Source organism: Anomaloglossus baeobatrachus, chromosome 3 (assembly GCF_048569485.1).
Source record: "Anomaloglossus baeobatrachus isolate aAnoBae1 chromosome 3, aAnoBae1.hap1, whole genome shotgun sequence".
In the NCBI taxonomy this organism is placed as follows: Eukaryota; Metazoa; Chordata; class Amphibia; order Anura; family Aromobatidae; genus Anomaloglossus; species Anomaloglossus baeobatrachus.
The window spans coordinates 274,184,239-274,207,024 of NC_134355.1; the positions used below are offsets into that span (position 1 = coordinate 274,184,239).

The window sequence follows — 22,786 nt, forward strand, 5'->3', positions numbered from 1 at the left end:
GTGACGTACTGGTAGCCAGCGCGGGGGATTTCTGAGTGACCCCCCCGGTGGTTTGTGACATATTGGTGGCAAAGCGGTGGGATCGAGATAATAGTGTGTGTGAGTGTGAGACCCATACTCCCAGACACTAAAGACTGCCTGCAGCAGCTGTGGCTGCTGGGGTCTTCAGACTAGCTCAACACTAGAGTGTCAGAGTGCAGATACTGTAAGGTGTGTGGAGGCATCAGGTGTCAGTTCTGTGTCAGTGACCAAAGTCTGCAACAATGGCTGAGAGCACCAGGAGCAAAGCCAAAGGAATGGCCGATGCTCAGGCCAGAGACGATGAGGAGGTTGTCCACGAGCCCTCCAAGAGCCCGACGCCAGGGAACAGCTCTGCAGAGGACATCGCACAACCTGGCACTGCTGGACAAAATGAGGAGGAGCTCGCCCAAGGGTCCTCAACGAGCCAGATGCCAGCCCTCCGCTCTGAAATGGACAGTGAATCACCAGGCTCCGCAGCGGGCCGCAGATCACCACGTGCCATTCCACCGAGCCTGGGAGGCTCGGATAGCCTTCTTCAAATGGCTATGGCCCTTCTCCAGGCTGGAGACCAGGAGGGCTACAAGGGACTCCTGGCAGAGCGCAGGGCAGAGCGGCAGGCAGCGCGTGACGCTGAGGCTGCGGAGCGGCAAGCAGTGCGTGAGGCTGCGGAGCGGCAGGCAGCACGTGAAGAGCGACAGCAACAGGCCGAGCGTGACTACCAGCTGCAGCTAGCTCAGCTCCGGCCCTCATCAGCCACACGTGACCTTCAAGACACCAAACTTCCAAAGGTCCGTGTTGAGGACTTTCCCGTGCTGGAGAAGGATGGAGACTTGGACTCTTTCTTGACTGCTTTTGAACGGACTTGCCTGCAGCACCATCTGGACAAGGACCAGTGGGCCAAATACCTGACCCCCCGTTTAAGGGGTAAGGCCCTGGATATCCTTGGGGACTTGCCTGCTGAGGCAGATCAGGGCTACGACACCATCAAGCGGGCCCTGATCCAACAGTACAACCTCACTCCAGAGTCCTACCGCAAGAAGTTCCGGAGCCTACAGAAGGGACCAAAGGACTCCTGGGCTGACCACCGGCGGGCACTTGCCCGAGCTGCCGACCACTGGACCCAAGGCCTGCAGCTTTCCACCGGACCGGAGATCCTGGACTTGTTCATCACGGAGCAACTCTTGTGGAACTGCCCTGAGGATCTCCGCCAGTTCATCCGAGACCAGAAGCCAAAGGGGTCCACGGCTACAGCTGCCCTGGCCGATGACTACACCAACAATCGGGCTCCTGAAGCCAGGAGAGCAGCCACCAGCAGCACCTGGAGAGGGGGTAAGATGAATTCTGCGACTGCCCCACCTGCCCCTAGACTGCAGGGGGTGTCCCCCTCAACTCCCCTCTCCAGGCCCGTGGCAGAACCAAGACGGTGCCACCAGTGCAACCTACCTGGACACTTCAAGGCCATGTGCCCTCAGCGTCCCAAGGCCCCGGCTCCGTCCCCGTCCCAAGGGCCGCCCAAGGTGTATTGTGTGGGTGGGGGTGGTGGTAGGTCCCTGGACAGCTTCCAACCTGTCACCGTCGGCCGGTCTGTGACCATAGGACTGCGAGACAGCGCCTCGGAGGTGACTCTGGTGCGGCCTGAGATGGTGTCCCCCCAAGACTTGATCCCTGGAAAAACCCTCGCTGTCTCCGGGATTGGAGGCATTGACCCGGCGCTGCCTGTTGCTGACATTTATGTGGACTGGGGCGCAGGGCGAGGGGTGAGGGAGGTGGGGGTAACTGATCGGATCCCCGCAAACGTGCTACTTGGGACAGATTTGGGGCAGATAACCTCCCAGTTTGGGCCCCAACCAAGGGCTGAACCTTCAGCCAGTACTGACATGCCTCCGGACAATGTTAATGTGTTATCTATGAATGATGTAAGGGAGGAGGGAGTGAACTCTGATATTTCTGCTTGCATAGACACCATAGACACACACACAGCTGCAGCTGTGACAGGGGAGGGGGTCAGAGAAAGGTGTGACAATGCCTCTACAAGTAACCAGCCTGTGAGCTGGGATCTGTTGCCCTCTGCAGGGATAAGCAGAGAGCAGGGTGCTGCAGGGGGAGGACCAGTGTGTGGGGTGGGGGCTACCACAGCAAATGTGGGGTCCCCAGAGATTTCACAGCGGGGTTCTGTTGCTGCAGGAGGGGAACAGGCAGGTGAGATTGGGGCCGGTCCAGGAGCGGAAGTGCTCCCAGGTAAGATCTCGGTGCATGGTTCCCCCACAACCGGGGTGTCAGGAAGCCAGGTAGGTCTGCCTGAACCGGCGACTTGGTCAGGAACGGAGGAGGAGCAGGCACGACCCACGGTCGCAGCGGCTGTGGCCGCTGTCACCCGCAGTGGGAGTGCTGGAAGCCAAGGGGCCTCCCGGAGGTCCGATAGCTCTTCCCCTTCTGACCAAGTGGCAGCCGAGTCAGGTGGAGGCCAGGACACAGGTCCCGGGGTACTGACCGAAGATGTGACAGTCTCGTCGATTCTGGCCACATCTAGTCAGGGGTTTCAGGCAGCGTTAGAAGCTGACGACAGCCTGAAAGCTCTTAAGGAGCAGGCGGCACAGCCTCCCTCGGACTCGGACCCGGAGCGAGTGGTCTGGGACCAAGGACGGCTGTACCGGGCCACGGTCCAGCAGGGTTCACCGGAGGCGTGGCCCAGGGACCGACAGTTGGTGGTACCCTATCCGTTCCGGACGGAGTTGTTGCGGATCGCACATGAGATTCCGATGGCCGGACACCTAGGGATCGCTAAGACCAAGGCCAGGTTAAACCAGCATTTCTACTGGCCAAAAATGGGGGCCGATGTGGCTGCCTACTGCCGTTCGTGTGAAACCTGTCAGAGAGTGGGGAAGGCGGGGCCACACCCCAAAGCCCCACTAGTATCTCTGCCAATCATCGATGAGCCTTTCAGGAGGGTGGCTGTGGATCTGGTCGGCCCGCTGGCCATCCCCAGCAGCTCCGGGAAACGCTTCATACTGACGGTAGTGGACTATGCCACCCGGTACCCAGAAGCAGTGGCCTTGTCGTCCATTCGGGCTGACAAGGTGGCCACCGCATTGCTGGAGATTTTCTCCCGAGTGGGTTTTCCCCAGGAAATGCTCACTGACCGGGGGACCCAATTCATGTCCCAGCTGATGGAGGCCCTCTGTAAGCAGGTCCAGGTGCGACATCTGGTGGCCAGCCCGTACCATCCACAGACTAATGGCCTGTGCGAGCGGTTCAATGGCACCTTAAAGCAGATGCTTAAGATGTTGGTCGACTCCCATGGGCGTGACTGGGAGCGGTATCTCCCACACCTGTTATTTGCTTACCGGGAGGTTCCACAGGCCTCAACAGGATTCTCACCGTTTGAGCTCCTGTACGGGCGACGTGTGCGGGGCCCCCTGGCTCTGGTGAAAGAGGCTTGGGAAGGGGATTTGGCCACCCCTGGAGTGTCGGTTATCGAGTATGTTATGCGCTTCCGGGACAAAATGCAGGCCTTGACGCAACTGGTACACGACAATATGGCTCAAGCCCAGGCCGATCAGAAGCGTTGGTACGACCAGAACGCTTGTGAGAGGACCTACCAAGTGGGTCAAAAGGTGTGGGTACTGGTCCCCGTACCACAGGACAAGCTTCAGGCAGCCTGGGAAGGCCCATACCTCGTGTACCAGCAGCTCAACCCTGTGACGTACCTGGTCACCCTGGACCCTGCCCATGGAAGGCGGAAGCCCTTCCATGTGAACATGATGAAGGCACATCATGAGCGGGAGGCATGTGCGCTCCCCGTGTGCAACCTGCCCGAGGAGGGAGAAGCGGAAACCCTCTTGGATATGCTAGCCCAGGTTAGGGCAGGCGGATCCATTGAGGATGTGGAGGTTGGCCACCAGCTCTTGGAGGACCAACGGTCCCAGCTGTGGGCCACCCTACACCCCTTCCGGGGGTTGTTTACCAACCAGCCCGGAAGGACTGACTTGGCTGTCCATCACGTGGACACTGGGGATCATCCCCCGATCCGGCGTTCAGCATATCGGGTCTCCCTGGAGGTGCAGCAACACATGCGCCAGGAGATTGACGAGATGCTGAAGCTGGGGGTGATCCAGGCATCCAACAGCGCTTGGGCCTCGCCTGTAGTCCTCGTCCCTAAGAAGGACCGAACCACTCGGTTCTGCGTGGACTACAGGGGGCTCAATGCTGTCACGGTCGCCGATGCGTACCCAATGCCACGCATCGATGACCTGCTCGATCAGTTGGCCGGGGCTCAGTACCTGACCATCATGGACCTGAGCCGGGGATATTGGCAGATCCCCCTGACTCGCAAGGCCAGGGAACGCTCTGCCTTTATTACCCCATTTGGACTGTACGAGTCCACGGTGATGCCATTCGGGATGAGGAATGCCCCTGCCACTTTCCAGCGGATGGTCAACACCCTGCTCAAGGGACTTGAAGGGTACGCGGCCGCGTACCTGGATGACATTGCCGTCTTCAGTCCCACCTGGGAAGATCACCTAGAGCATCTAGCACAGGTGCTCAGGCGGGTCCACCGGGCAGGTTTGACCATCAAGCCGGGCAAGTGTCAGCTGGCCATGAGCGAGGTCCAGTACCTCGGTCACCGGGTAGGCGGGGGAACACTGAAGCCCGAGCCTGAGAAAGTGGAGGCCATCGCATCCTGGCCCACCCCCAGGACCAAGAAGCAGGTGATGTCCTTCTTGGGGACCGCTGGGTACTATAGGAGGTTTGTTCCATGCTATAGTAGCCTGGCAAAGCCCCTGACGGACCTCACCAAGAAGAAGCTGCCCTCTGCAGTCGATTGGACAATGGACTGCGAGACAGCCTTCCGGGCCCTAAAGGACGCCCTGTCCAGCCCGCCCGTGCTACAGGCAGCCGACTTCACGCGGCCGTTTGTAGTACAGACCGACGCCAGTGACTTCGGCCTCGGTGCGGTGCTCAGCCAGGTGGACTCTGCGAGCCAAGAGCACCCAGTCTTGTACCTGAGCAGGAAGCTGTTACCGAGGGAAGTGGCCTATTCCACAATGGAGAAGGAGTGCCTGGCCATAGTGTGGGCCCTGCAGCGTCTGCAACCCTATCTATACGGGCGCCACTTCATCGTGGAGACGGACCACAACCCCCTCAGCTGGTTGCACACTGTCTCTGGGACGAATGGGCGACTGTTGCGATGGAGCCTTGCGCTCCAGCAATACAACTTCACCATTCGCCACAAAAGGGGCCGTGACCACGGTAACGCAGACGGGCTGTCCCGACAAGGAGAGGTCGCGGACGGGCGCACGGGGGAACACCGGAGTGTGCTGCCCCCTAGCGCCCTCAAAAGGGGGGAGGTGTGAGGTAAATCCGGAGATATGACGATAAATCATGATATTCAAGTTATGTCAGGAAGCCCTCTCCTGGTGTCACCCCCCCTTTCCTTCACACAACTTGTTTAGCAACCCATCCCATGGCCATCTCCTGTGATATGGAAATTAGGTGATGTGGGAACAAAGGACACAGGATGACTCCCTGCCGTCACCCTGTAACAAGAGTTGTATCTCATTATAAGGCTCTGGAACTAGCCAGACAGAACGACTCCAGTAAAAAATGGTTCATACCTCGCAAGCCATATTTCCGATAAATACGGCAACCATAAAAATGGTGTTTTCGCATGCGGACGATGCTGGCACACCTTTTTTATGGGAGCGGGAGCTTGGGAAATACCCCAGGCGTGATATCAGCCAATGTGGAACTAGTAGACAAGTCATGAAACCTCTCATTCTGTAGCTAAATTCATAACTGTCACAATGAGAGCATTGGCGTCCGCCTACGACGCTCCCAGGCCAAGTTATGGCCATATTCCATGTTGTGGATTTTGTCCATAACTCCAGCCAGGGGTGGAGCAGTGCTCCCTCTGAGGTCACGAAGGTAGGAGGGGACCTGGATTTGCCCAGGTTGATAACCCTACTTCGGCCATTTTCCAGTGTTCTTTTCGCTGGGGGCACGTGTAGGAAACATCTGTGGGAAGGATCCTAGAAACCTGGGTACAGCGCCCCCCTGTGGCCAGACGCAACAAGGTAACTGCTGGAACTGTGTATGCCTGTTTGTAACCCATGCTTTGATTGTAACTGTACTCTGACATATGTATATTCTGTAGATTCCCTATTGTATATATTGTAGTTTCTAGTGTGCTTTAGGCTGATTAAATTATATAATTAATCTTGGGCTGTTCTGTTATCTCGATCTTGAATCCCACGTCTGTGTGTTCGGCTAATAGTTACCGTGAAGCGGTTGGTGGCAGCGAGTTGTGCCAAGGATTATTGTGGGGAGGCCAGTGAGATTCGGGGAGGTTTTATATATTCCGCCCGCGGAGGTCGGGGGAATATATACCCTACTCTCACTGGGGACCCTTCAATAATCGGCATAAGTAGTATAGCGGCCTCCTTGCTTATTGTCGGGCAATTCCATAATTGGCCTGACTATAAGAGGGGCGCTAGAGAGCGCGTCACGTGCTCTGTCTGTCGGTCGGGAGGTATAAAGGAGGGGTGACTCCTGCTTGTTACCCCCCGATCGTGACGTACTGGTAGCCAGCGCGGGGGATTTCTGAGTGACCCCCCCGGTGGTTTGTGACAACACCCTTTACCAATCACATTCATTTATTTTATATTCTAATAGATCGGGCATTTCTGAACACAGCGATACTAAATGTGTATTTTTTTTCTTTGTTTTATTTTCAGTGGGGCTAAATGGGGGCTATTTGAACTTTTATGGAGAGGGGTTTCATATTTTTTTAAACTTTTTTTTAAATTTTTCTTTTACACTTTTTATTGAAGTTGACCCAGTCCGATTGCTTCTGCTGTACCGGGGGGTGCGTCAGTTGACATGTGCCCCTAACAGCGGAAGGCAGATCCGTTTACCGTCCGCTGCTGTTAAATCCTGTTGTCAGTTTTTGATAGCAGGATGTAATGCATGTCGATGGGGAGCGCGTCATTCCCTTCTCTAATCAGCGGCCTTTGACATGATCACGTTGCACCAATGGGTTGTCATAGCAGCCTGGGGTCAGCTGATGACCCCTGTCTTTGTCATGATGAACTTTCTGTGAACGCCGGCTGCGTGTCAGCGTTCATAGGAAGTCAGTATTTATGCTGTACAGAGCAGTGCTGATGCCCTACTCTGTGCAGAACAAGCAATCGGAAGATCACCGCTTCAAGTCCCCTAAGGGGACTAGTAAAAAAAATAAAAAAAACAAGCATTCAAATCAACCTCTTTTGCCCCATTGAAAATAAAACAAACAAAAAACCCACATATTTGGTATTGCTGCATTCAGAAATGTCCGATCTATCAAAATATAAAATAAATTAATCTGATTCGTGAACAGCGTAAAGAAAAAAAATCAAAATGCCAGAATTTTGGTTTTGCCCTCCGCAACATTGCAATAAGAGGCAACATTGCATCTACCTAAGAATGGTATTAATAAAAAGTCAGCTAAGGGAGCAAAAAATAAGCCATCACTTTTTTTTTTTTTTAAACAAATTTCTGAAAAAAATTTCACCAATTAAATAAAAAGAAAAAAAAACACTATACATGTTTGGTATCTACAAACCTGTACTGGGAATCCTAATGCTTGATCACTTTTTCCATATAGTGAACATGGTAAATAAAAAAGAACAAAAAAACAATTGTTGAATTTCACTCTTTTTTCCATTTCACCTCACTTGGAATTTTCCAGCACACTATATAGTAAAATGTGAAACTTGCCTTGCAAAAAAACAAGCCATCATATGGCTAGGTTTTTTGAAAATTAAAAAAGTTCTTGCTCTTGGAAGAAGGAGAGGTAAAAACAGAAATTTACTGGGTGGTGAAAAGGTTAAAGTTCCACCCCAGTGTTTTTGGTCTTTTTAAGCCCTGGAGTAAACTAAATTAGGAGAGAAAAGGCGCAATAGGGTCTTACCCGATTTACTGGGTAAAAAGTATAAAGAAATTATGCACTCACCTGATCGGGTTGTGCCAGTCACAACTCCTTTAGTGGCATGAGCGAGTGCCTAAGTGGTCCAGCAGCAGCCCTGGTGTACAAGCGGAACATCAACTTCAACAAAAAGCTTTTTTTTCCCCTGAAGAAGGAGGCAGTTGTGGTATCCGAAACGCGTAGGAATGAAATGAAATAAAAGAATTGTGTGTTCAACACTGATGTTCGTGGTCTTCAAGCGCGGCGCTAAACCTGTTTTCCTCCAGTTCCGAAGTTGATGATAAGCCCTGGAGTGGCGCTTTAAATCTAAGTCACCTGTCATATACTCAGTTTATGGTGTCTTCTCCGTTTACCGACGCCGCTTCGGTCCCTCGGCGCCATCTTATGACCGTAATTTCTAAATGGACGGAAGTCAAAAGTTTCTTCATAAGCTCTTAATGTATCTCTATGAGAGCCAGAACAAGACTCTCATAGAGATGTATTGATTTGTGACCTCTGGTGCACTGTATGAAACACTGGAATGTGCTGAAATGTGACAAATCGTCAAAGCCAAACGTAGCGATAGTGGTTGAAGCCGCTGGGAAGTGAGTACCAGTTGGGTGGCAGGGGGTTTGCATTTAAAGCATCACTCCAGCAGTGCAATACTAAAATGCTGGAGTGATGCTTTAAGCTACAAGGCTATGTGACTACAGACCTGTGAATCCTCACATTGTGTGTGCTGTGAGGATTCTCTGATGAAAGTGCCAGGAGTGGCCATTCATGTGGCCTGAAGTATACAATTTGCATACTTCCAGCCATATTCTGACTAGACAGATGTTTCAAACAGTCTAAAGGGGGCTTCTTGAAAGAAGTAACTTAACTTTGCATGCTTGAAATAAAGGGATTGGACCCAAACGGACTGTGGTAAACATATTTTCTCTTATGAAGCCCCCTTCAGACGGCTTAGGACATCTGAAAAAATGACAGTCCAGAGAATTAAAGGTGAACTCTATGAGTCATGTATTATGCCAACAGTGAAGCATCTAAAAGTGCAGCACGGTGGCTCAGTGGTTAGCACTGCAGTCTTGCAGCGCTGGGGTTCTCGGTTCAAATCCCACCAAGGACAACATCTGCAAGGAGTTTGTATGTTCGCCCCGTGTTTGCGTGGGTTTCCTCCCACAATTCAAAAGTATGCTGATAGGGACATTAGATTGTGAGCCCCAATGGGGACAATGTTGCTAATGTATGTAAAGCACTGTGGAATTAATAACGCTATATAAATGAATAAATATTATTATTATTATTATTAGTATTATTATTATCTAAAAGTGAGTTTACAAACAAAAACACACAAAATGTGCTAAACGTCAAGCAGTGCATGAGTCAGGATTTGGCCTAGCAGCCGATATCTATCATGCTTTAGAGAAGTCTTGAAAAATACGAGTCAACACTGTAAATATTAAGTCTTTAGTAGAGGTGGGCGAACCCGCAGGTGTTCCTGTTTGGTGGGTCCGGCCAGACTTTAAAATAAAAAGAAAAAAATCCGCTTTGGGGCCAAACTCCATATAAGTCTATGTGTAGAGATGATACAACCTGAAGTTTGGTGTTCAGTATGAAAGAAAGCAAAGTCCAGGTTCAGAGTTTGGGTGCTTTACAAATGCAACCCATTCACGTGAGTATCGCTGTGCTCAGGTATGTTCGGTGCTCAGCCATTGTGGGGCACTTGCTGGTGTTTGAACACCCTGCAGATCCAACGTAATCCACGCGAGGTCCCATGACTATCCTGGCTCAGCTAAACACTAAGGTCGCAGCGCGCGGGCACATTACAGAACTTGATCGCACAGTGTGGCTTCAGGCAGACTGACTGAGCCACAGCTGTCAGTGGTTACCTCACTGAGTTTAACTGCGGTCACAGGTGGAGGTTCCCACAGTACCCCACTTGTAACCACAGGTAACCTCACCTCAGGAGTTCAATCAGACCTGCATGTTCTGGCAAAAAAAGCATCAAAATGCGATGCAGTATTGATACCGTATTGATGTGATTATTTTGTGCCAGGAGATGCAGATTTTGTGCAGCAGTTTGGTGTGTAAATTCCAACACCAAATCTGCGTCTATTGACAAATAACGCAGAAAAAAAAAATATTTTGATGCTGTTTTGGTGCGGTTTTCTGCCAGGAGAGGCAAGTTTGGTGCTGAAATGTTTGCACCAGCAAGCCGGCGCTTTGTGTTTGATGTATCATGAACAACACATCTGAGCACCGATGCATTGTTGTTTTTGTAAGTGGTAAAACTTTTTTGCTTGTGTCACCATTTTCCGAGACCCGTAACACTTTCAATTTTTGGGATATGGGGCTGTATGAGGGTTTATTTTTTGCACCCTGAGCTGACGTCTTTACTGATACTATTTGGTGGTAATTGTTGTGTTTTGATCTTTTCTTATTGCATTTTATATCAATGTGTCGGCGTCCAAGAAAGCGTAATTCTGGCTTTTTGATTTGTTTACTCTTTAAGCTGTTTACCTATCAGATTAATTTATTTTATATTTTAATAGATTGGACTTTTATGAATGCAGCTATATCAAGTATGTGTTTTTTTTATCAACCATCATGTGCCAAGAAAGATGCAGGCTCAGCATGCGAGCCCACGTCAAAGTCAAGGATCTGGCATATGGCATACCAGTATGTCATATGTCAGTAAAGGGTTAATACGGGGGAGAAAAAAACAAAAAGGACTCTGTACTGCAAAAATTGATATAGTGAGGTACCAAAGTAAAGTAAAAGGACAAAATGGGGAGAAGGGATAGGAGGTCGTGAGTGAGTGGGGATGGATGTGCTTTCAGTGGTTTAACTCCTTCATTTTTGTTTTTTGTGATTTTGTTATTTCTTACCAGAACCATAACATATATATATATATATATACATATATATATATATATGTATATATATATATATATACATATACACATACATACATACATCGTCTGATCACGTGTGCTATATACAGCTATACCACACTATAGCTGTATATAGCAAAAATCATGGTCTCCTTTGAAGCTGAACCACAGGCAGGGTTTTAAGAGGCCTCCGTAATGACAAGCACAGAGGTTTAACAGACCCCAGCTGACATAGTAACCAATCGGTGTCCACGACCATGTCACCAGCTTGCCAATGGGAGCATAAAATGACGTGCTCCAATGCATGCCCCCGCACTGTTAATCTCGCTGTCAGAGTTTCATTTAACAGGTTAACACTCTGCTTCACCCACAATTGTTACAGACATGTCCTGGCTGTAACAGACAGCCATTACCTGTCTTGCACGTCGCGAGCTCACCCTGTGAAAGTGCTCCATATAACCTCTACCAACTTGCGTCATAGGCGGTTAAAGGGATTTTGTCAGCACGGAATGACTGTTCAAACTAAGTACAGGCACTCTGGGCATCATGTTGTAGACAAACATTTAAGTACACCTTCCCACCTGCTTGTTTTCCCTCAATCTACACCCTCCTCTCTTCTTTGATGGCTCTGGCTTCATAGAGCCGGAGAAGGGTGGAGATAGAGTGAAAACAAGTAGGTGGGAAGGTGCACTTAAATAGAGGGTCTAACACAGTTTGCGTATGAGGTCCACCTTGGCGAAGGGTTCCCATTACCTAACAACAGAGTCATCACTCCACTACTTTAAATAACAGAATGGCCACACAAGTCAATGAACCATGCCTTAAAACTTTTATGTCAATCAGGGACATTAGCAGGATCAACAGGGGGTCAGAAAGCCCATACTGTGGGCCAATGGCTATAGACTTGTAGGGTTACAATGCCTATAGATCAAGGTTGCCCATAGATTATGTATCAAAGACATTCTAAAGGCTTGTTATGTATAGCGTAACCACAACTGAGACCATGAAAAAATGAATATAAATCAACGTCCCAAAAAGTGTCACTGATAAACCATAACACAAATTTATAAAAATGTAAAGACACAGACCCCCGATTCATCAAGATCGGCATTCTTGACACCAGTCTTGTTGAGGGTGCCTGCTGGAGTCAGATGCTCCTGATTCATGAAGAGGTGCATGCCTCTTCCTTTAATCTGGAGCGTCTGATGACCAACGTTCACCTCCATGAACTACGGCAGAAATCTCACTCCAGTCAAGTACTGGAGGGAGCTTTCTGGCTTTCTTCTTGCATTTTCTGGCTTAAGGAACGCCACAGTTCATCATGTAGTAGACAAGATTGGTGGGCCCTCCCTTGCTGCACCCGCCGTCCTGCTCCAGCTCAGTGCATTTTGTAGGAGCTGGCGGAAACTGTTGTGAAAAGACCAAAGTTACAAAATTTAGACACAACTCTGCCATGAAAGCTTTGATGAGTAAAGCCAACAATATCCAAATTATATCTATACAGTACAAATGTTCAAAGTGATTTCCATTGGTGGCACAGCAGATGTCTAGGCGGTAGTCCAGTTATGTTCAGACATGTACTACCATATCCTTGGATTTGGACTCCTCTGTTTTAATGATTCACCAATGTTGCTCTCCATGATTTCCAAATATAACACCATATAATTACTGTCTTTGGGTCTGCATGAAGGACTCAGTGTATGTGCACCCCCGCATACATCGTATTTGATCAACCGGAAACAACTCACCAGTGCAGTGTATAGATAAACTTAGTTAGGTACTGTGGTCTTTTATGCCAGTATTTTTGCATAAAATGCTTAAAAAATTAACATAGTTTTGGCGCTGCTGATGGTGGGGCTAAAATAATGTGACTTTTGGTGCTCATGCCTTTTTGCCCTACTCCGATAAAGTGGGTGGATTTGGGTCAGAATCAGGGTGTGGCAACTGCCCTCATCAAATTCATAACAAGCAGCGACATTAGCTATGCCACAAATCTCACTCCAGCAAGAACTGTAGTAGAATCTGTGGTAAGGCGCACACACTTGTGCACTCCACTCATTCAACTTCTCTGATTCATGAAGAAGCATATACTGTATATCTGATTGATGTCCGGTGATGTTGCGTCAAGTTCCGGAATTGGAAGTTTACTCAGCATCACCGAGGCAGGACCCAGTCTGCCTGAGTGACTGGGCTGTGGGCGTAATTTTCACCGAACATCACAGCCCAGCATTGGCAACAAGTATTTGGAAAAAGCCTTCTTTCTCAGCATTAAATCAATGTGCTCACTATACATTGTAGTGGACCACCTCTATAAAGATGTGCCAAATTCAGTAAGAGATGCAAGCCTCTTAATGAGTTTGGCTCTTTATATTACAGTACCAAATTTATTGGCGTTAAAAACACCAAATCGAGGCTATTACTCTGTGTCTTTTATCAATATTGTGAGACTTTATCTGGTAGACTGTAAGCTCCACTTCCACGTTACTAGCATCTCTACTAGTGATTATTTTACGTGTTGTTTATACAGGCACTCTGTGCGGTTAGTCTTCTAAACCTCTCTATAACTGGTGAGCAACCAGGTGCAGCTAAGATTTTTACCTTGAGTAATTTCTAATGTTTGTTTCTCACTTGAAAATTGTCTGGCTAAGAGAAAGTGGGGCCTGAACCTATTTCCTACCACAGTTCCTCAAATGAGACTGTGTGTAAAAGATGGGGTGTATTCTCTCTTTCCCCAGGAAGCTGGTGGGTTTGTGAGATGCACAGACTTGGCCTCTTTACGTACTACTATATTGTCTGTCTCTTGTTCTTGCAGATGTCAGCAGTCCCCAGCAAGTCAAGGGATCTGAAATTTATGTCACATCATGACACAGATGCAAGCTCACCTGTGACACTGTAAGACGCATCATTTAAAGGGATTGTTTCATAATGTCAGACCAATTTTATATAGAATATATTTATTTACATATGTATTACATATTGAATAAAAAGTAACAATCTTAAAAAACTTTTTTTTTTTTTGTAAGCTCCTTAGACCTGTGTTGCTGTGCAGATATATTACACTTCTTTCTTTTATACCACTTTTTAATCCATATTATTGCATTGTAATTGGTATAATAAACTGCTTTTGTATATAACAGGTATCAGGTATTTCTTTTAGAGATACAGTATAAAGCGCATCTTAGATTTGAATGTGCACAGACTGAGATAATAGAAAATAGGGATTTAGTTTACTAACGTGCTATTACTAGCCAAGTAGTAGAAGTGAGAGCCAGAAATTATGAGAAAATCAAATTACCTATAGCTTCTACTCAGCTCCTCAAAAGGCTAAAGTTACAGGAACCATTTGGATTTTAGATTCTTTGAGGCTGTCGATGTTTGACGTTTGGATCACATTTGCTTGTACTATAAACAACTAATATACCAGATAAATAGCACATATTTCACATTAACATGCACTACATCAAAATATGAAGACTATTTTATAATATATTCTGTATTGAGATAATCAGGGTCTTCTAGTTTTGATGGTCATTGCTACAGTGCCAATCTTAATATGCCAGGACAAATAGAGTATTCTAAAAGGCTATGTATGCCTGTTAAATGGAAAAAGCATTTATACATTGGCATACAAACGTTTGGGCACCCCTGGTCAAAATTCCTGTTGTTGGTTAAGCAATCTGAAGATGAAATGATCTCTAAAAGGCATGAAGTTAAAAATGACACATTTCCTTTTTATTTTAGGCAAAAAAAAAAATAATATTTTCATCTTTTACATTTTAAAAATTACAAATAGGAAAATGGGCTGATGCAAAAGTTTTGGCACCCTTAGAGATTTATTTGTTTAGATAACTGTGACTAAGGTTTCAGACCTTAATTAGCCTGTTAGGGTTATGGCTTGTTCACCAGGGCTGTGGAGTCGGTAAGCCAAACCTTCGACTCCGACTCCTCAATTTCTCTTGCTCCGACTCCGACTCCTCAATTTCTCTTGCTCCGACTCCTACATATATTGCTTATAGATACATATAGTCCAACAATATATTAAGGACACACAGCAGCCGTCCCTCAATTGGGACGCTGCATTGTGTGCCAGAGCTACTCACAAATAGAATCAAAAACAGGAGAAAAACGAGTAGAACTGCTTCAAAAAATATGTATTTTATTTTTGTTATTATCTTAATTTATATTATATCAAAGACAGATAAGAAAACATACATATATAAATATATATAGGGTCAAGAGTAAAGAGAATGAGGCCAGGAGGAAGGATGTTAAAAGGGCACAGACATAACCTGCAAGGATCCTAAAAGAGTGTTATCAAAAAACCAAATGAATGTCACATAGGAATTATATCAGAAAAAATAAACAAAGATGCTGACTGCACCATTCCTGCATGCTGTCTACACAAGTATCACACTTATATATAATTAAAACAATGCAGCAAAGTCTCATGAGAAAAAGATCATAAAAGAGTGCATAAGTCAAAACTCAGACTCTAACCACACCATGTACAGACACTGTTTGCAAAATAGCTCATTACAAGTGTGTAAAAAAGGGGGGTGTCAGAAGGGTCTGTTTTGGCCAGTTATATATCAACTACAACATTTATCACATAAGGCAAAAAACGCATATATGTGCACTTATCTCAGAAGGCATATAACACTTGTGTATACAAGGTGGTTGTAAGTAGGGTCCTGCCCATACAATGTCCCTCATTACCGATCATCTATCAGTACTCTAGGTCAACGTTATTCAAAATTTCTTCAGCGCTCTATTGGGAGACCCAGACGATTGGGGTATAGCTACTGCCCTCCGGAGGCCACACAAAGCACTACACTAAAAAGTGCAAGGCCCCTCCCCCTCTGGCTATACCCCCCGTGGTATCACGGGTTCTCCAGTTTTCAAGCTTTGTGCGAAGGAGGTCAGACATCCACGCATAGCTCCACAGATTTTAGTCAGCAGTAGCTGCTGACTATTTCGGATGGAAGAAAAGAGGGCCCATATAGGGCCCCAAGCATGCTCCCTTCTCACCCGTGGATGGTGTTGTAAGGTTGAGGTACCTATTGCTGGTACAGGGGCTGGAGCCCCACATGCTGTTTTCCTTCCACATCCCCTTGTAGGGCTCTGTGGAAGTGGGATCCTGCCGGCCTCTAAGCTCTGACGCCGGGCTCCATCCACAGACCCATAGCACCTGATGGATACGGAGCAGGAGTACAATCAGGGACATGGCCCTGCATCATACAGGTACTCTGTGTCCCCGGCAGGCACAGACACACTCCGGGCTGGCTGGGTGTTGTAGTGCGCCGGGGACCGTAACGTTGGAGTTAGTGTTCCTACAGTTTACTGGGGGACTTTGTGTTGTGGGAACGCAGCGCCGACCCCCACTGGACCGGGCGGCGCTGCTGTGACTTGTGGTGCGCCGGGGACACGCCGACCGCGCTTTTACGGCGGCGGCGTTTATAAATCCAGTCCCCGGCTTTTGCGGCCTAGCTCAGCTTCGTTCCCGCCCCCACCCTGTCAATCAGGGTAGGGGAGAGACGCTGTTTCGCAGCAGCGACGAGGGCTGGAGCCTGATTTACATGCTCCAGCCCTCTCACTAGGCACAGAGGGAAGCAGGCTTCCCGCTCTTAGTCAGGAACGCCCAGGGCCCGCCCCCCCTCCTCTCCCAGGACGCCGGCAGCCATTACATGCAGTCTGGCTGGAGGAAGGACGCAAGGCTCTGGGAGACCTGGACTAGGGGGCTTTTGGAGATCACACACCCGCTCTTAAGCGGGCGGTAAGCGGCTTTTCAGCTGGCCCCTCTAGTGCCTCAGTGTGTATTGGTGTACTGTGTCACCGGATATATATATTTAGTTATTTCTTGCACTGTAAGGTCGCTTCCTGGCTGGATACCCCAGATCGCTCTGAGGAAGCAGCAACATGTCATCCACAAAACGCAAGGCTGCCAAGGCTAGGGCTGTGTACACTGCGTGTGCTGCATGTGGGGCTGCTCTACCAGCAGGTTCCAAAGACCCCCATTGTGTGCAATGCTCAGATCCGGTGCTGCTTCGCCAGCCGGAGTCCGGAGAGGTAGTGACCCAGGCTGAGACGCTTGTAAGTCCTGCCCCGGTGTCAGGGACAGACTTTGCAGTTTTTGCTGATGGAATGTCTGTGACTATGGCAAAGATCCTTGAAACTTTGCAATCCATGACTGGGGCTCAGTCTATGGACACGGCGAGGTCTCTGTCCTCTAATCCCCCTCAGTTGGAATTAGTCCAGACTGCATGGGGGTCCCCGGCTTCCCAGGCTGAGTATTATGACTCAGATGATAGCCCCAGCCACCCTAAGCGAGCTCGCTGGGAAAGACCCTCAACGTCATCACACTGCTCAGGGTCTCAGCGCAATCAGTCGCCCTGTGATGCGTCTGAAGAGAGTGATCAGGAGTCTTATCCTGGAACCCCTCTCAATCTGGATACCCCGGATGGGGACGCCATGGTAAACGATCTTATCTCAGCCATCAATAGACTGTTGGATATTTCTCCCCCAGCTCCTTCTGCAGAGGAGGCAGCAGCAGAGCAGGAGAAGTTTCGTTTCCTCTATCCCAAGCGTAAATTGAGTGCTTTCTTGGATCACTCTGACTTCAGAGAATCAATCCAGAAACACGACGCTCATCCAGAAAGGCGTTTCTCTAAACGTTCTAAGGATACACGTTTTCCTTTCCCCTGATGTGGTCAAGCGCTGGACCCAGTGTCCAAAAGTAGACCCCCCGATTTCCAAACTTGCAGCTAGATCCATAGTTGCAGTGGAGGATGGCGCTTCACTTAAGGATGCCAATGACAGACAGATGGACCTTTGGTTAAAATCTGTCTATGAAGCTATCGGCGCGTCGTTTGCTCCAGCATTCGCAGCCGTATGGGCGCTCCAAGCTATTTCAGCTGGTTTAGCAAAAGTGGATGCTATCATACATCCAGCGGCGCCGCAAGTGGCGTCCCTTACCTCGCAGATGTCTGCGTTTGCGTCTTACGCTATCAATGCGGTCCTAGAATCTACCAGCCGCACCTCAATGGCGTCCGCCAATTCGGTAGTTTTGCGCAGAGCCTTGTGGTTAAAGGACTGGAAAACAGATGCTGGTTCCAAAAAATGTTTAACCAGCTTGCCTTTATCTAGAGATAGACTGTTTGGCGAGCCATTGGCTGACATCATTAAACAGTCCAAGGGTAAAGACTCTTCTTTACCCCAGCCCAGATCAAGCAAACCTCAGCAGAAAAAATGGCAGCAGAGGTTTCAGTCCTTTCGAGGTTCGGGCAAGACACAATTCTCCTCGTCCAAAGGGACTCAGAGGACGCAAAGAGTCTCAGATTCCTGGCGGGCTCACGCACGCCCCAAGAAAGCAAATGGAGGAACCGCTTCCAAAGCGGCTACCTCATGACTTCCAGCCCCCCCCCTCCGCATCTCCGGTTGGGGGCAGGCTCTCCCGCTTTTCCGACATTTGGACGTCACAGGTCAAAGACCGGTGGGTGACAAACATTTTGTCTCGCGGGTACAGAATCGAGTTCAGTTCTCGTCCTCCAGCTCGGTTCTTCAGAACCTCCCCACATCCAGACCGAGCAGATGCCCTGCTGCAGGCGGTGGACTCCCTAAAAGCGGAAGGAGTAGTGGTTCCTGTACCGCCTCAGGAACAAGGGCGAGGGTTTTACTCCAATCTCTTTGTGGTTCCAAAAAAGGACGGCTCGTTCCGTCCTGTTCTGGATCTAAAGCTGCTCAACAAACATGTGCACGCCAGACGGTTCCGGATGGAAACCCTCCGCTCTGTCGTTGCCTCAATGTCTCAAGGAGACTTCCTTGCCTCAATAGACATCAAAGATGCTTATCTCCACGTGCCAATTGCTACAGAACATCAACGTTTTCTACGTTTTGTGATAGGAAACGACCATCTTCAGTTCGTAGCTCTGCCATTCGGTCTGGCGACAGCCCCCCGGGTCTTCACCAAGGTCATGGCGGCGGTGGTAGCAGTCTTGCACTCTCAGGGACACTCGGTGATCCCTTACCTAGACGATCTACTTGTCAAGGCACCCTCTCAAGAGGCATGCCAACTCAGTCTACATGCTACGCTGGAGACTCTACAGACGTTCGGATGGATCATCAACTTTCCAAAGTCAAATCTGTCACCGTCACAGTCGCTAACGTATCTTGGCATGGAGTTTCATACTCGAGCAGCGAGAGTGAAGCTTCCGCTGAACAAGCAGCGGTCCCTACAGACAGGGGTGCAATCCCTCCTTCAAGGCCAGTCGCACCCCTTACGGCGCCTCATGCACTTCCTCGGGAAGATGGTGGCAGCCATGGAAGCAGTTCCCTTTGCGCAGTTTCATCTGCGCCCACTTCAATGGGACATTCTCCGCCAATGGGACGGGAAGTCAACGTCCCTGGACAGGAAAGTCTCTCTTTCCCAGACGGCCAAGGACTCTCTACAATGGTGGCTCCTTCCCACCTCATTGTCTCAGGGAAGATCCTTCCTGCCCCCATCCTGGGCAGTGGTCACGACAGATGCGAGTCTGTCAGGGTGGGGAGCAGTGTTTCTCCACCACAGGGCCCAGGGGACGTGGACTCCGCAGGAGTCCACCCTTCAGATCAATGTTCTGGAAATCAGGGCAGTGTATCTTGCCCTACTGGCCTTCCAACAGTGGCTGGAAGGAAAGCAGATCCGAATCCAGTCGGACAACTCCACAGCGGTGGCATACATCAACCACCAAGGAGGGACGCGCAGTCGGCAAGCATTCCAAGAAGTCCGGCGCATTCTAATGTGGGTGGAGGACACAGCATCCACCATATCCGCGGTTCACATCCCAGGCGTAGAAAATTGGGAAGCAGACTTCCTCAGTCGCCAGGGCATGGACGCAGGGGAGTGGTCCCTTCACCCGGACGTGTTTCAGGAAATCTGTCGCCGATGGGGAGTGCCGGACGTCGACCTAATGGCGTCCCGGCACAACAACAAGGTCCCGGCATTCATGGCGAGGTCGCGCGATCAAAGAGCTCTGGCGGCAGACGCATTAGTTCAAGATTGGTCGCAGTTCCGGCTCCCATACGTCTTCCCACCTCTGGCACTCTTGCCCAGAGTGTTACGCAAGATCAGATCCGATTGCAGCCGCGTCATACTCGTCGCCCCAGACTGGCCGAGGAGATCGTGGTATCCGGATCTGTGGCATCTCACGGTCGGTCGACCGTGGTCACTGCCAGTCCGACCAGACTTACTGTCCCAAGGGCCGTTTTTCCATCAGAATTCTGCGGCCCTGAACCTGACTGTGTGGCCATTGAGTCCTGGATCCTAGCGTCCGCAGGATTATCTCAAGGAGTCGTAGCCACAATGAGACAAGCTAGGAAGCCCACGTCTGCTAAGATCTACCACAGAACGTGGAAGATTTTCTTATCCTGGTGCTCTGCACAGAGAGTATCCCCTTGGCCATTTGCATTGCCCACCTTTCTTTCCTTCCTGCAATCGGGGTTGGAAAAGGGCTTGTCGCTCAGCTCCCTTAAAGGGCAAGTCTCGGCACTATCCGTGTTTTTTCAGAAGCGTCTAGCACGTCTTCCTAAGGTGCGCACGTTCCTGCAGGGGGTCTGTCATATTGTGCCCCCGTACAGGCGGCCGTTAGATCCATGGGATCTGAACAGGGTACTAGTTGCTCTCCAGAAGCCGCCTTTCGAGCCTCTGAAAGAAGTTTCCTTTTCTCGCCTGTCACAGAAAGTGGCGTTTCTTGTTGCGATCACATCGCTTCGGCGAGTGTCGGAGCTGGCAGCTCTGTCATCCAAGGCTCCCTTCCTGGTGTTCCACCAGGACAAGGTAGTGCTGCGCCCCATTCCGGAGTTTCTCCCTAAGGTCGTATCCTCGTTTCATCTTAATCAGGATATATCCTTGCCTTCCTTTTGTCCTCATCCGGTTCACCGGTATGAAAAGGACTTACGTTTGCTAGATCTGGTGAGAGCACTCAGAATCTACATTTCCCGCACGGCGCCCATGCGCCGTTCCGATGCACTTTTTGTCCTTGTCGCTGGTCCGCGCAAGGGGTTGCAGGCTTCTAAAGCCACCCTGGCTCGATGGATCAAAGAACCAATTCTAGAGGCCTACCGTTCTGCGGGGCTTCCGGTTCCTTCAGGGCTAAAAGCCCACTCAACCAGAGCCGTGGGTGCGTCCTGGGCATTACGACACCAGGCTTCGGCTCAACAAGTGTGCCAGGCAGCTACCTGGTCGAGTCTGCACACTTTCACCAAGCATTATCAGGTGCATACCTATGCTTCGGCGGATGCCAGCTTAGGTAGAAGAGTCCTGCAGGCGGCAGTGACACCCCCGTAGGGGAGGGCTGTTTTGCAGCTCTAACATGAGGTATCTCTTTACCCACCCAGGGACAGCTTTTGGACGTCCCAATCGTCTGGGTCTCCCAATAGAGCGCTGAAGAAGAAGGGAATTTTGTTACTTACCGTAAATTCCTTTTCTTCTAGCTCTTATTGGGAGACCCAGCACCCGCCCTGTTGTCCTTCGGGATTTTTTTGTTGTTTGCGGGTACACATGTTGTTCATGTTGAACGGTTTTTCAGTTCTCCGACGTTATTCGGAGTTAATTTGTTTAAACCAGTTATTGGCTTCCTCCTTCTTGCTTTGGCACTAAAACTGGAGAACCCGTGATACCACGGGGGGGTATAGCCAGAGGGGGAGGGGCCTTGCACTTTTTAGTGTAGTGCTTTGTGTGGCCTCCGGAGGGCAGTAGCTATACCCCAATCGTCTGGGTCTCCCAATAAGAGCTAGAAGAAAAGGAATTTACGGTAAGTAACAAAATTCCCTTCTTAACCATGATACTACGGCAGAGGGAACACAGAGATGGCAGGAGCCTCATACATACCACAATGTGCAGTCCGCATATATAACAAAGGACTGGCAGATTTGTCAGGTGAGGAAGGGTTAAGTCCCCTAAGTAACTCCGACGTACGTTTCACAGATAGCTTGTGCGCTGTTGCTTCATCAGGGAGTGACTGATCGTGACAGTCGGCTAGTTTAAATAGCCGCTAATCCCATGAGAACAGCTGCATCCTGTCAACAGATATTACCGGCGCATGCGCGTATGGCGCCCCCGAGATCCGGAAACCTCCACACACCGTCATGACCTCAGCGCATGCGCGGGAGCAGGGACGCGTCTCCATAGCACCCACGCATGCGCAACAAGTCACTCAGAGACGGCCGGGAGGAAGGCGGACCCGCAGCGCAAGACGCGCACGCGCACATCCATGACAGGTAAGAAGAATGAAGACCAAGTATTCACAGGCACAGACATTATAATTATACGGTCGCATAAATGGAAGTACAATATAAAGTCACACCAAAACTTATTGACATGGGTACAGGTAAATATACATTAGGCACGCCGCATATGCTGTCCGGTGTCTGTGTCCACTTAAGTAGGAAAAATCTTCATTTCTCATGTGTCACATTCTGGCTTGGTAAATCAAAATAAAACAGGATCAGAGCTGTTGTTTCAAGGGGACATGTGAAAGGTTAAAAGGAACACAATGAGTGAATAAAAAAGAATAATAAAACACATAATTAAAAACACGCATCCATATCGCTCAGTCAAAAAGAGGGGAAAAGAGACCCACAAAGTGGGGTAATGTCATAGAAAAGGGGCAAAACTTAAAGCCTCATTGAGACCCGACGGGGTGATTGTACCCAACATCACCATCCATCGCGTCTCACCTTGGGCTAACCTTTTCTTAATATTGCCACCCCTAATGCCACCATGAACAACCTCAATCCCACGTATTAGTAGAGATTTCGGATCACATCCATGGTAGGCCTTGAAGTGGCGTGGAATAGTTTTTAGGGAGGCAAGGTCAGTCAGTCTTTGCCGCAGCAATATCCCACACATGCTCGCGAACACGCAATTCGCGCGACGTCAATCCTATGTAAATCA

At 49.3% G+C, this 22,786-nt stretch overlaps 1 protein-coding gene across 2 annotated transcripts in view; it reads left to right on the forward strand.

The window, feature by feature from the left end:
* Nucleotides 1-22,786, forward strand: part of AHI1 (Abelson helper integration site 1) — a 351,645-nt gene that overhangs the window by 298,070 nt on the left and 30,789 nt on the right. For both annotated transcript variants that reach the window (XM_075339856.1, XM_075339857.1), the window contains one exon: nucleotides 13,670-13,749. In XM_075339856.1, the coding sequence (XP_075195971.1) occupies nucleotides 13,670-13,749 (80 nt within the window). The remainder of the gene's footprint in view (nucleotides 1-13,669; nucleotides 13,750-22,786) is intronic.